Consider the following 13577-nt stretch of genomic DNA (forward strand, 5'->3'; position numbering starts at 1 on the left):
GAAATATTGTGTTATAACACCAATATTCAGAAATTGACAAAAACAATCAGAAGATTTTTCAGTTAGAGTAAATCCAGGGTGGAAGGAGTGGAAAGTTCTAGCTACCTTATCGGTCTAATGGGAACATATTCTAAGACTTCAAATGTATTAATGAGAATTATTTTTGTTTTTTCTCTACCTCCACGCTCCTTTAAAGAAGCATTACGCCCAAGAAACAGTTCCACTTTGAATACTAAAACTTCGAAATGGCAGAAAGAATACTACAAGATATAGCTGAACAAAAAAAGCGTCTTGAAATAGCGCAAATCAATAAAAACACGGAAGAGAAAGCAGATGCCTACTACAATCTAGGCATAGCTTATTTCTCCCTCGAGGACTTCCATCGAGCAATAGAGTACCTCAAGCAATACCTGTGCATTGCTGAGGAAGTCGGTAATACAGCAGGATGTGCCTATAAAAAGCTCGGCTTTGCTTACCTATTACAAGGTGACTCCCGAAGAGCAATAGAGTACCACAATCAAGACCTCAGGATTGCCAAGGAAGTTGGTGACAGGGCAGGTGAAGGATGTGCCTATGGCAATCTCGGCGTTGCTTATCACAGCCTTAAAGAATTCCAACGAGCAATAGAGTACCATAATCAACACCTCATCATTGCCAAGAAAGTTGGTAACAGGGCATGTCAAGGCAAAGCCTATGCCAATCTCGGCCGTGCTTATCACAGCCTTAAAGAATTCCAAAGAGCAATAGAGTACCACAATCAAGACCTCAGGGTTGCCAAGGAAGTTGGTGACAGGGCAGGTGAAGGATGTGCCTATGGCAATGTCGGCGTTGCTTATCACAGCCTTAAAGAATTCCAACGAGCAATAGAGTACCACAATCAACACCTCAGCATTGCCAAGGAAGTTGGTAACAGGGCATGTCAAGGCAAAGCCTATGCCAATCTCGGCTGTGCTTATCACAGCCTTAAAGAATTCCAAAGAGCAATAGAGTACAACAATGAATACCTCATCATTGCCAAGAAAGTTGGTCACAAGAGAGGACAGTGCGAAGGCTATAGTAATCTCGGCAATATTTATTACCTTCTCGGCCAATACGAACGAGCAATAGAGTACACCAATAAATGCCTCATCATTGCTAAGGAAGATGGTTACAGGGTATGGGAAGGCGACGCCTATTCCAATCTCGGCGAAATTCATCGACGCCTTAATGAATTCCCACGAGCAATGGAGTGCCACAAGAAACACCTGAACATTGCCAAGGAAGTCGGTGACAGAAAGAGAAAAGGAAGGGCCTATTTCCACATCGGCCTCGTTCATGAATCCCTCGGCGACGTGCCACGAGCAATGGAGAACTACAAGCAATGCATAAGCAATGCCGAGGAAACCGATGACAGTTTTGGACAAGGAAGAGCCAATTGCGGCCTCGGAAGGTGTTATAGAAAACTCCACGACTTGAAGGAAGCAATAGAGTGTTACAAGCAACACCTGAGCATCTCCGAGGAAATCGGTGACAGGATGGCAGAAGCATGCGCACATGACGGTCTGGGTCACTCTTTTTTGGAATCACATTCTTTGAATGAGGCTTTAGAACATTTTAGATGCTATGTTAAAATCTGTGACACTATAAGAGCCAATTCTATCTCGGAAGATCAATTGAAAATAGGTTTCTGTAGGCATCATCAATGTGCCTATACTCATTTATGGCAAATTTTAGTAATGCTTCAAAGGAATGATGAGGCTTTATACGCTGCTGAGAGGGGACGAGCACAGGCTTTGCTCGATGACTTAAAAGTAACTTATGGCCTTACATCACTTTCTCCCGGGTCAATTGAATCTGAAGAAGAAGTCACATATATTTCAAAGAACACAGCTGTGTTGACAGTTTTTCTCTCCCTTGGATTGAAAATAGTCAATATGTGGGTATTGCGAAAAGAGGGCAACCCTATTTTCAGGCAAGCAGGGTTAGAAATTGGAGGTGCACACAAAGATTCTTTTGCTCTCCTTTTAGACACTGCTTTGAAAAAAATGAGGGCTGGCGTCGGTATTAGGTGCGAAAATCGGTCAATGGATCAGCTGAGTGACGACCCAACTTCAACCACTCGAGACGATGATCAAACATCGCAGCCATCACAAGGAACCACCGACTGTTTACAGCCATTATATAATGCAGTTATTGGTCCCATTGAAGATTTGCTTGATGGTGATGAATTAATTGTAGTCCCTGACCGCGCTTTGTCTAAAGCTCCTTGGGCAGCCCTGAGTGAAACTTTGAGGATCCGGACTGTTCCCTCACTGACAAGTTTGAAAGTCATCACAGATTCTCCAATTGAATACGACTGTAAAAGTGGAGCCTTACTTGTCGGAGATCCATGCTTGAAGAAAATTACAGATGAACGGGGGAACCCCATTTATGATCCTCTGAAGTACGCAAGAATGGAAGTGGAGATGATTGGAGAAATTCTAAAGAGTCAAACTTTAACAGGTGAAGATGCAACCAAAGAGGCTACACTACAGAGAATCGCGTCAGTTGCTTTGGTTCACATCGCAGCCCACGGAAGGAAGGAAACTGGAGAAATTGTTTTGGCTCCAGATCCCCGATGGGGATCCAAGACTCCTACGGAGGAGGACTATATTTTGAAAATGTCTGATATCCAAGCTGTGAAGCTGAGAGCAAGGCTAGTTGTGTTAAGTTGCTGCCATAGTGGTCAAGGACCGGTCTCGTCTGAGGGTGTGGTCGGTATGGCACGTGCTTTCTTGTTCGCTGGTGCTCGTTCCGTGCTGTCGACACTCTGGGCAATTGATGACGGAGCCACAATGATGTTTATGAAATCTTTCTATCAACAACTTGCAAGCGGAGAAAGTGCAAGTGTTGCTCTTCAGAGGGCCACGAAATGTCTTCGAGACTCCCACGATTATTCCGCTCCAAAGTACTGGGCTCCTTTTGTTCTGATGGGCGATGACGTTAAGATTGAATTGGAAAAAGAGTCATTGAGCAAGTCGTAAGTGGAGACTTTGTTTTCTTGCTGTTCTAGTAACAGAAGGCTTAATAAGAAAAGCTAGAACCATTCTTTTCAAATTCAGATGAAAGGAAAATGACAGACTTGATAATGAAAAGAATAAAAATATATACAAAGTAAGGATGGGTAGGGTGGTAAGTGTTAAATTATTATGGATTCACTCAAGTAAATGTTATTCCTGGCGGGCTACCAACACATTTAAAAAATCAATTGAACACTAGGCATTGCTTGATGTTCTCAATTGTTAAATTGCTTAGGTCAGGGTGGATACGTTTTCCTACAGAGCTAGCACTATACGTAGAGAAATTCATAGCTTCAAAACGAACAAATATGTCTAACATGTTAAATGTTTTTCATTTTGCTATTTTTCATATCATCATCCATAGCATCCTAAAATTTAACGCTTTGACCTTTATTTTGTTTTGAAATGAAAGATTAATTAATGTATCAATTGTTACTTTCTTTACAGGGATGCGCTGAAAGTTTGATGTAAACACAACTGCTGAAGTAGCGTGTATATATCTGGATTTCCCCAAAGAAAGAAGTGCGTTATTTAATAGCTGTCCTGAATGGGGCGTTTGGTAAAAAAGCGTGTTTTCATTTTAATGATTTTTTCTCGGAAAATATTAGAGAGATTTAGAGTCACGGTAACGGCAAACGTCTACAGATTCAAGTTGAGAATTTCTCAAAATAGAAAACATGCAGAAAAAATGAAAACAGCTCAAAGCAATAATTATGGATAAAACTAACTTGAAACTAATAGTTTTTTGTAGATTTATAAAAGAGAAGTAAAGGGAACACTTGGTCACGTGGTACAAATCCACGGATTGCCGTAAACGTAACTCTTAATCTCTCTAATTAATAACATCAAAAAACGTTATTAAATTAGCCACAGCTACACTTATCAATTTTAACTGAGGAAAAAGACAAACAATTTTCGTGGAGAAAGAACTTAACGCTGTTTACGATTATTTCTTTACTCCTGCGTAACTGACTGAGTAGTAGTACAGATGATTGCCCCTTTTCTCGTGTAACCTGCCTTAACCGGCAAATTGTAATTTGGCAAAGGAAAATTGCATTGTAATAATCTTAATAATGATTATAATAATAATCGCCATCATCATAATCTTAAATAATTCCTTTTCAGTTTTTTCCTCTCGGCTTTAAAGCAAATGACTGAAACAAATAATTCAAATTAATTTAACAGGGTTAACCCTCGGACGTACACGCAAATTCATACCCCAACCGTGGTATAAAGGGGAGGGGCGGATGGAGCCCCTCCCAAGAGTTTTTGATAATTTGGAGTATTTCGAAACGATTTTGCCTTCAGTGGAAAGCCTTTGATCTACTCAACAAGATGAGGTTATTTTTAATGGGTGGTGGCGCTGCTGGAGGCCTGTGACATTGCCGACAATGGTCGCTATCTTGGATTTCACCAAGAATTAGAAATCAGGTTAAAATCGCCATAAATGGTAATTTTCTGTGCTTCAGATTTAAAATAACACATAAATAAGCCCTTTGCATCATTTCATTGACAAGTTTTACTTTTATTGTTGAAAAAAGTTGTAAGAACAGGCATTTTCACTCAAAAATGGCTTGACCACCTGCTACTTATGACATCATATGTCGTAACCATAGTAACTGACCATCACTAAACTTGTCTCAAAATGCGCGTGAGGGACAAACGAACGGCTACTGAAAACGTCGGGTGCTGATGTTTTATCATCTAAAAAAATAATTTTAAAAAACGTCAGGGGAGGGGGTTGTACGTCCGAGGGTTAAGAATCCCAAGTCTCCTAACGGGACGGAAACGAACCAATTAAATATATACAAGCGTGGCCTTGGTTTCAGTAAGGTGATTCAGATTTTAATCAGATAATTTTAAAAATTTTAAGTATCCACTGTAAGTATTTTGTGCATTCTGAACCGTGATTCTAAACCGCGGGTCACATTTCAGTGGTTTAAGGTCTGGGTTAAAAGGGTGTATTACGTTTTATATGACTGATCCCCGGTTTCCCAGAAATAGTATTATTTTTTAAAAAAAAATGAATATGTCCATGTCTTGTTGATCCTTAATGTATAAATTGGTGGACAGTACAAAATGCAGACTGCAGACTGACTGCAGACCATTGTTTTCAGGGTTAGAAAGCAATGGGACTATCAGTGGCTTCATAGCTTAGTTGGTTATAGCGTCGCACCGGCATCGCGAGGACACGGGTTCAAATCCCGTTGAAGTCCTGATTTTTTTGTTTTCAGGCTTCTTATGCAATTGCATAAATTGCCTTCACAACTGCGAGGATCATTCTTCATTTGATTTCATTGCCGCAGTTCTCATATATGATTTATTTCATATGCATTTGTCAATGGGACTATTGTTGTCACGTTCCCATTTGCATGGTGAAAACAATGTTTTGCACTGACAGCAGTCTGCAGTCTTCATTTTATACTTATGTTATATATTGGGACACACATTGTGTCACTTAATTAAAACTGTTTTTAAATTCAAGTAAAATGGGATTTCAAGGGCGAGTTTAACTTATATAGATAAATTATTAGCGTTTCATACAAAGAGTAAACATTTTGCCTTCCACGTTTGGGAATGAATATACTCGTAGTTTTAACAGTAAGTTTTGGACGATACACTGAATAGCCTGCGCAGAGAGAAGAGCGAGTGACCGCTGGCGAATTGGACCGTCTGAGAATCATTAGAGTGACTTTTGCCTTATTTTAATAACCCTTTTTTAGGAAAAGCGTTGCCAGATAGTCCTTCCATGCCTGCAAACAAAGTAAAAAGGGCCCGAAATCTAATTTTCATCAGAAAACAAGATTTATTTTCCTTCTCTATTTTCTCACCACCACTTCCTTATAGAGCTGAATCCGCCTCTGTCTCTGCACTCGTAGACTATTTGTTCTGCCATTAAACTAGGTTTAACTCTTAATCTTGTTTCTTAATTACTGCGAGTCATTTCAATCATAAAAAACGTGTTCGTGTACTAATACGTTAGTGATCCAACAGCTTTAATTGTGTCAACTTTGAAGTATCCAAACAGTGGAAGAGATTAGATTAAGATTTTGGACGCTCCAATAACTTAATGATGTTTTGTCGTATTTGTGCTAGGTTGTAAAAGTTGGGCTTTTCATCAAATAGATCAGTTCCAGAACACGTATACAGCAACGTTCTGAGGTTTGGCGTTAGGAAATCACAGCAATCGTTCAAGCTATCATCATTCTATCGAGGATCTGACCTATTTTTGACTCCTCTAGATTGCTTTTCTCTAGGTCATTGAGCTTTAGCCCTCCCTCAGTTATTTAGAGAAGCTGCTTTAATTTAGGGATGTCACCATTAGAGAAAAAGGACAAGAGGTTGGGGGAAGGGAAACGCATTAGTGAGAAAAAAATCTCCACACGCACCATGATCAAACAAGGTGTTCGAGGAGGAAAAATAGATTTCCACCTCACGAGTAAAAAGAAAACTTTCATAGACCTCCCAAAAATTCAACCCAGCCCCTTTTCTTTCCTAATGGTTCATCCCTTATACCGCACCGCCCCATGTAACGGAATCCGGAATCTGGGAAAAATTTGCTTGTGGAATCCGGAATACTGGGATTTGGAGTCCGGAGTACAGCTCAAAGAATCCGGACTCTCACTAGCAATTGGAATTGAGAATCCAAGTTCCACTGACAAAGACTGGAATGGAGTAACTGTAATCCGGAATCCGTGACGTGGAATCCAGAATCCCAGACTATCGTGGATTCTCTTACATAGGGTGACATATAGGTCGGCTTGTTGAACTGCTTCTACTTGATCCCAACACGTTGCACGATACAATGTTTAGTTTCTGATGTAACCTTCAGAGAAGTAATGTTGTATTAAACCTGAAGAAAACGAGATGTTTACTGTGATTGTTGATCTCTTCGATGCCTTAAACCATTTTAAAATAACTTCTCCTTGAATTGGAATTGTCAATATTTGATTAACAAACCACTCCCCCCTTAAGGGCGCTAAACATTTTCGATTCTAGGACGTTTTTCACATATTTTAAGGCAAGTTTCCGATTCTGTCATCAAATTATCCTGCTAGGTAAATCGGTTTTCAAGCAAGAAAACCCAACTTTCGAGTAGACGTTTGATGAAAACCTTTTGACCTTGTTTGGCCATACAACGTCATAAGAAGCATAAAGGCACCAAAAAGTCATTCCATTATATTTTCAAAGAGTACCATGGTAGTAACACACAACCGTGCAACGGGTCTCTTGGCAGCCAAATGACTCAGTAAAACAAAAACGTGTTCAAACCAATTTCCCCCATTCAGGGATGTACCTTTGAAACAGTAAAGGAAACTTTTGTCCATATTTATCAAAACTAGAATTTCATCGTTAATGCAAGCAATCTTGCCACTTTCAATTGAAGCAGCACCGATCTAGAAAGTGGATTGTCTCATATCGGATAGGTTTCTGTGCAACTCTTCGTCGCAGTGTGAACGGGTAACGGGTATTCGAACCGTGGCGTAATAAAAAAGTAGGAGGGTTGACTGGAACCCAGAAAGACGGAAGTAAATATTAAGCGGAAGTGAGGATTGGGAATAATTTTGCCAATCCCTCTCGGCCAACTACTCCAGACTCGTACCCATTCGCTATTTATTTATCCCCGCGCGCCTCAATCTTCTCTCATCCCAAAAACACATAAATAGTGAATGGGTGCGATTGTAGACATTTAGAGATTTTCCTCTCCAGGCATGGGCAAAGTCAAGTTTAAGTACACACCTGGTCAATCGTGAAGCATGTACTACTGCAAATTTTAATCATATTTCCAAACATGGTCAATAAAATGTTAACCAGTGCCTATATTGAACACCTATTGAATGAGATTTTGTGATATCTGGAATAATCAAAGCTTTAGGTGTTACCAGCCGAGCCGAAGGCTAACACTATCTGATAACACTTACCGAGACCTTGATTATTTCAGATATCATAGAAAGCTAAACTAATCACACATTGTTTTGAAGAAAATAACAACACACCGTCGCACAGAATATAGTTTGACATTGCTCTTGCAAATCATGCATTGCGCGCGCAAACTGCAGACAAGTCAGTTATCTGCTAGCAGATCTGAATTAACTAATCTATAGGTTGGGCTGATTTTCAAATTACATTAACTGTAGGCTCTTAGCTAATGAGAATGTACTCAGTAAGTAAAATGTATGCTAATTTTATTTACAAATGTATATTAATTTATTTCAAAAAAGATATCTTGCAAACGGACTTGCAAGGAAAACAAAAAATTCATGCACAGAGTTATTGGTCACTATAATGAAAAGGATGGTTGAGGATACGCTAGGATATAAGCATGGATAGGAAAGACAAACTTCAAAAATTTAGCAAAAAAATTCCAGAGGCAGAAAACATGACGTAGCTAATCCTTGATTTAATCCTCCGCCAGTAGATGGGTGTGGGGAAGTAGCCTGGTCAAAAGAAGAGAGCCGCAAGGCAGCACGGGAAGTAACAAAATAGGAGAGCTTGCACTCAGGCTAACGTGAGCGAAAGATGTGATTGATGAAGAGAACTAGGCAAAATCCCTAATGAGGTATTTTGGATTCTAAGTGAAGGAGATGATCAGGAGTAATCAGTTCTAGGGATGTTTGAATGGAGGCAAAAATCAAAACCCCAAGAAATCCCTGGACCGAAAATTCACCCCCCAAAATTTCATGCCCAAATTTCCGAAACTGAGAATTCACTAGAGCAAAAGGGGATTCTTATGATGATAAAGCCGGGCGCACAATGAACAAGATTGATGAGAAAGGAAGGTTCATGAAATTAAGCCTTGTTCGGAAAGCTTCTGGCCTTTGAAGGGTATGCAGAACCCCCTGGTGGGGGTACTCAGTCCGATGAGAGGCTTCGCCCGAAAGGTGGTACCTTTTTCAAATCTCAAGTATATGAAAGGGTAGGGGTTTCACTAGGTGAAGTGTATAAAAGGGTTGGGAAATCTGTCTTTCCGTCCGTAAAAAGACCTAAAATAGCTAATAGAAGAAATATATGGCTGTGAAAAAGTCGAGCTAGTGTGGGTTTGTGATTCTCTCATATTTTAAAGACAGTGAATTTACAGCAGTTAAAAGGGATGCAATGTTCTAATTTAGGTTTGTGAAAGGGGTACCACTTGGTGTATAAAAGGGTAAAGGGGTGGACGTTCGGGCGGAGTCTCCCCGTGTAAACTTTTGTTGAGTGCCCCCAACCCGTCCCCCTATGTAAAACCGGTTTTATGGCGTGCTAATTTTTTAAACAAACACAAATCAAGTTTGGTTTTACTGCGATCACAAGCCTTTAGGTTGTTTTCACCGCCCAAAATATCCTTACTTAAATCAAGACCTACAAAAAATTCTCGCCAAATTTTCCTGATCGCCCTCCACCCCCGTCTTAAAAAAAAAATATCCCGGAAACCGAAAAATCCTTCGATTAATCCCGTCCCTTGGAATTCGGAGTACCCCCCTGGAGACAATACTTAGACCTAAAATACGGTCAGTGTAAAATGTCAATTTCAAATTTAAGGCGAAAAGATACTGCTGCTTCTAGACTTTCAAAAAAGTCCTTCGCGACTTCGTCACTCGCGGTCGGCCGCTTTGCGGCAAAAAAAGGCTTGCTCCACTCGGCAAGAGGTCGACTTGTCAGGGGCGGATTCAGGATTTTTTTTAGAAGGGGGTGCACTCGTCTCTTGCTCTACTTCAACTCCAATAAACCACATAGTTTTTTTTTTGGCAGAATACCAGTTGTATTAGAAAAACGCAGGTCATCTCAGAGGGGGGGGGGGGGGGGGTGCGCACCCCCTGCACCCTCCCCCTAGATCCGCCGCTGCTTGTAGCAAGTCTATGCTGCTTATTAATTTTCCTTCTTTTTCTTTTTTCTTAAGTCTCAATGCTTCATTTTTGTTTTGCCTATATTTCTTCCTCCTTTTACTTTTTAATGAGGAAATCCTGAGGAAGAATAACGGAATACGTTCAAGTTTTACCAAAGTTATGCAATACTACTTATTAGTCGCAAGGAAAAAAAATCCCTCTCGAAATTTTTGTTCATCAGGCCTATTGCGAAATCGTGAAATTGTCATGAGATGTCATTTTAAGAAAGCTAATAGAACACCAAGAAAATGTACATAAAAAGATAATTTTATTATTTATTATTATATTACAAATTTCTTTGTAACAGTTGGTTGAACTTTATCTTGCCGAGTCTACATCACAAAGATAGCTGCGACGACCATGGACGGTTCTTATTTACGAAAAAACTCACCACAATTGCAATATAATTTATTGCAATGTATAAAATGTTTGCATTTAAGTGTCGAACGACTTGTCATAAAAATGAAGGATTCTTCAATCATTACTTTTCAAGGATTCAGCCGTGAATTTAATTACTTAGTCTCATAACTTTATTCCTTCTAATAGATGAAAAATATTGAAATCTTGCAATAAATGAATAAAATTTAAATCTAAAAAAATCGCTTAATGTTTTCGTTCAGTTCGGCATGTTTAGAAAATACGCTTCTTATGTTTATTTGGCACTTGAAAAGATAAAAGTTTTAATGGGAAGACAGGAGACGTGTTGACCGTTGACAACAATCTATATTTAAGTACAGGTGAATAAAATATGAAAATTTTCAAAAAAACGCTTAAGTCAGGTTGACAAATCATAAACATCATGCAGGTTAAGAGTCGGTTAACAGTCAAAAAAACTGTATATTTGCTCTAAAAAAAAATGATCATTCGGGTGATGTTATAGGGAAATCCGAATTTTGGTTCTCAAAATCCAGATCTACCGATTTTACATTGGAACACGATATCAAAAACTGATTGGATTTCATGAGTACGATTTCCGTTGTCGTAGTATTAAATTGTGTTTTGCTGGGAATGGGCATGAAATCTGGAATCTGATTTAAAAATGCGGGATGCAAACTCTTAAGATCAAGGCGTCGTCGGAAGACGAATTACACTTTATTAAGTACGAACAAATATTTCTTAAATTGAAATATTTACCTTTATACTTCATTTCCAATCATAAGACTTTTGTTTTTCTAGTTCATTCTAATCGTTAAGTTATTGTGAAACTTTGATCTTTCTACTTTTTCAAGTCACGTAGCTTCAAGTTGAGCATCATCTGAGCTTGAAACAACATTCATGATCGACGGAAGTCGCATGTCACGTCCAGTAATTACACTATTTTAAATACCTCAAGGCTTTAAAAGGAACCGCATCTGATAAACAAGTCATGAATAGGGGCAAAATTGTCGGATCTTAACAGTATTATCAACGAAGGTTTTTAATATTTCCTCACAGCAAGTCAAAACAAAATGTATACTACTACATAAATAAGAATTGTTCTGACAATTTCTTAACACAAAAGTTTGTCGAAGTTGAAAGTCGAGGACTTACAATAAAGTCTTTCCCTTTGTCTTTTCAGTTTGATTTTGCTTTATTGTTTATTTCTTTTCAAAAATCCTTCTCAGAATTAGTTCAAGCGCCAGGCGAAACCTAAAACTACGCCAGTAGTAAATATAAGGGTTTAAACTGCTGTTTAAAAAAGCGATGGTGTTCACCCACGGAAACGCGCGAAGAGCGTTTACACGCACGGCTGGGGTCGTTTTTACGCTAAAGAAAAACGGCACAATAATCAAAGGCGTGAAACAAAGATAAAAAACGCCAACAACTACTGCTATCATGTAAACAATCTTTCGCTCACTTGTCAAGCTCTTTTGCGAAGTGTAAAACGTTTTTGTGACGCTTTGCTTGTTAATGCGTCTTTGCTGGAGGCGTACGATGTAAAATGTCCCAGCGTAGACAAGTGGTATTACGAGGAGCATAGCGATGACAAAGTACTGTGATACAATTCTCGCTTTTCTGAACACTGCCGATGGAGCTCCGAAACCGATCGCGATGAGCCACGTTAAGAGAATGGCGTTCCAAATGACGTGTTCCCGAATAAAAACGCTGAAGCGATGAAGAAAGTACAGCGAGAAAAAGCGCTCTAAAGAAATCGCGAAAAGGTGGCTCACCGAAACAAGAGTGGACACCCATGTGATTGCTTTTCGTATGAGATCGACTTCTTTAGGAAGTAAGCCATGGAGATATATGATATACATGGGCTGGGCGAATATGCAGACCATTAAGTCAGCCACAGCTAAGCTTACGATGAAGAGCTCGGCCTTGGGTCGGCCCAGAAACCGAAACTTGGTCACGACAAAGCAAACTAAAACATTGCCGACGATTCCAATGATACTCGCTATTGAGCTAATCCCAGATAGAACTTTAAGCTCCGATGTACTTTGGCCAAGCTGGGGTCTTGGTAGGCGAGAAGATCCACCGAATGAAGATACTGTACCTGTGAGTGGATGTGGAAGTTGTGTCGTAGAGTTTGTATAGTTGAAAAAAGTCATTTTTTCAGCTTTCCTGTTGAACACTGCTAAAATAAGTTGAGCAAAGTTTACAACGCTTCAACGGAGAGTTGCTTGATGCTTGTTCCAAGTCAATTGTCTGTGTTTACCAACAGCTATTCTCTTTTATCGTATAACTCTCTCTGACAATTATGCAAGAGCCCGCCATGATAGACATTTCTCGTCCCAGATGTCTGCGAACAAGGCCTTATTAAATGTCATCAATTTATTTGTAAACAATTTTTTTTCCCTTGCTTTATGAATGGCGACGGCAAAATGTTATGATCTGACGTGCACGAAAATCCGTTTTTCCTGAAAATGAGATATCATTCTATATCGCCATGATTTTTTATTTCCACAAAGGCAATGAAAATTTCCCGGCCGTTGCATAGTGTTATCCGGTCGCTGATTACAAAGTCTTTAAGATAAACCCCAGGGTTGTAAATAAACATTGAAAACGAAAAAAATAAATAAACTTAGGTTGAATGGCTTCAAGAGGTTTCATGCAGGCGTTTTCAGTTAAAAAAGATTTGAAACGATTTTACCGGAAGCAAGAGACCAGCCCAAAGAGCTGGAAAGATTTTTTTCAACTGTTTCCTCATTTATGGATGGTCGGTTTTTTTGGAGAATTAGGATACGAGCAAAACAATCTTTTAGTCAACTATTTATGTTAGTGAAATTCGCAAATCAAATATTTCTCACAATACTCAGATTCAGAAGGCTGTTATTTCGCAATTCTTGGAACGAGTACAAAACGTACTTCTCCGTTGAAGTAATAGAAAAAAAAAAAGAAACTGAAAGAAAGCAAAAAGCTTTCACGTACGGTTAGGAAAATATCTTGCTAAGATTCATAAAAGACCATTGGATTAATAATTCTATTTTAGACCGCTACCTGACAAGATGCCATAAAACGCATGGTGAGAAACGTCAAAAGGAGGGCACCGTATGGATGAAGACCATTGCAAATTGCATCCTGTATTTAATTCTTCCAGTTTCATGGCAGATTACATTTGATGGTAAACAGTGATAAAACCAACTAAAGAAAATCATATGATACGATTGAGAGCACTCGAAGGCATATTCGGTGAAGCCAAGGCTTTTAAAAAGTGGACCTCTCGATTTTAACAATGGTGATAGACTTTCAGAGA

The 13577-nt window shown here is 39.3% G+C and overlaps 2 protein-coding genes and 1 non-coding gene across 4 annotated transcripts in view; 2 read left to right on the top strand and 1 right to left on the bottom strand.

Moving 5' to 3' along the window:
* Positions 1 to 3637, top strand: part of LOC140922884 (uncharacterized) — a 5430-nt gene extending 1793 nt beyond the window's left edge. The window contains exons 2-3 of one of the 2 annotated variants that reach the window (XM_073372921.1): positions 197 to 2998; positions 3486 to 3637. In XM_073372921.1, the coding sequence (XP_073229022.1) occupies positions 246 to 2998; positions 3486 to 3504 (2772 nt within the window). In that variant the 5' untranslated portion in view covers positions 197 to 245 and the 3' untranslated portion in view covers positions 3505 to 3637. The remainder of the gene's footprint in view (positions 1 to 196; positions 2999 to 3485) is intronic. The other variant, XM_073372922.1, reaches the window with a different exon arrangement.
* A 1544-nt stretch (positions 3638 to 5181) lies between these two features.
* Positions 5182 to 5254, top strand: Trnaa-ggc (transfer RNA alanine (anticodon GGC)). Its single transcript has one exon. It is a non-coding gene; the product is annotated as a tRNA-Ala (tRNA).
* Positions 5255 to 11176: 5922 nt separating this feature from the next.
* Positions 11177 to 12432, bottom strand: LOC140922490 (D(1)-like dopamine receptor). The gene has a single exon (XM_073372468.1). It carries the CDS (start codon positions 12430 to 12432, stop codon positions 11479 to 11481), a length of 954 nt encoding a protein of 317 aa, XP_073228569.1. The 3' UTR covers positions 11177 to 11478.
* Positions 12433 to 13577: the final 1145 nt, after the last annotated feature.

The sequence above is a fragment of the Porites lutea genome, chromosome 13 (assembly GCF_958299795.1).
Source record: "Porites lutea chromosome 13, jaPorLute2.1, whole genome shotgun sequence".
NCBI classification, from domain to species: domain Eukaryota; kingdom Metazoa; phylum Cnidaria; class Anthozoa; order Scleractinia; family Poritidae; genus Porites; species Porites lutea.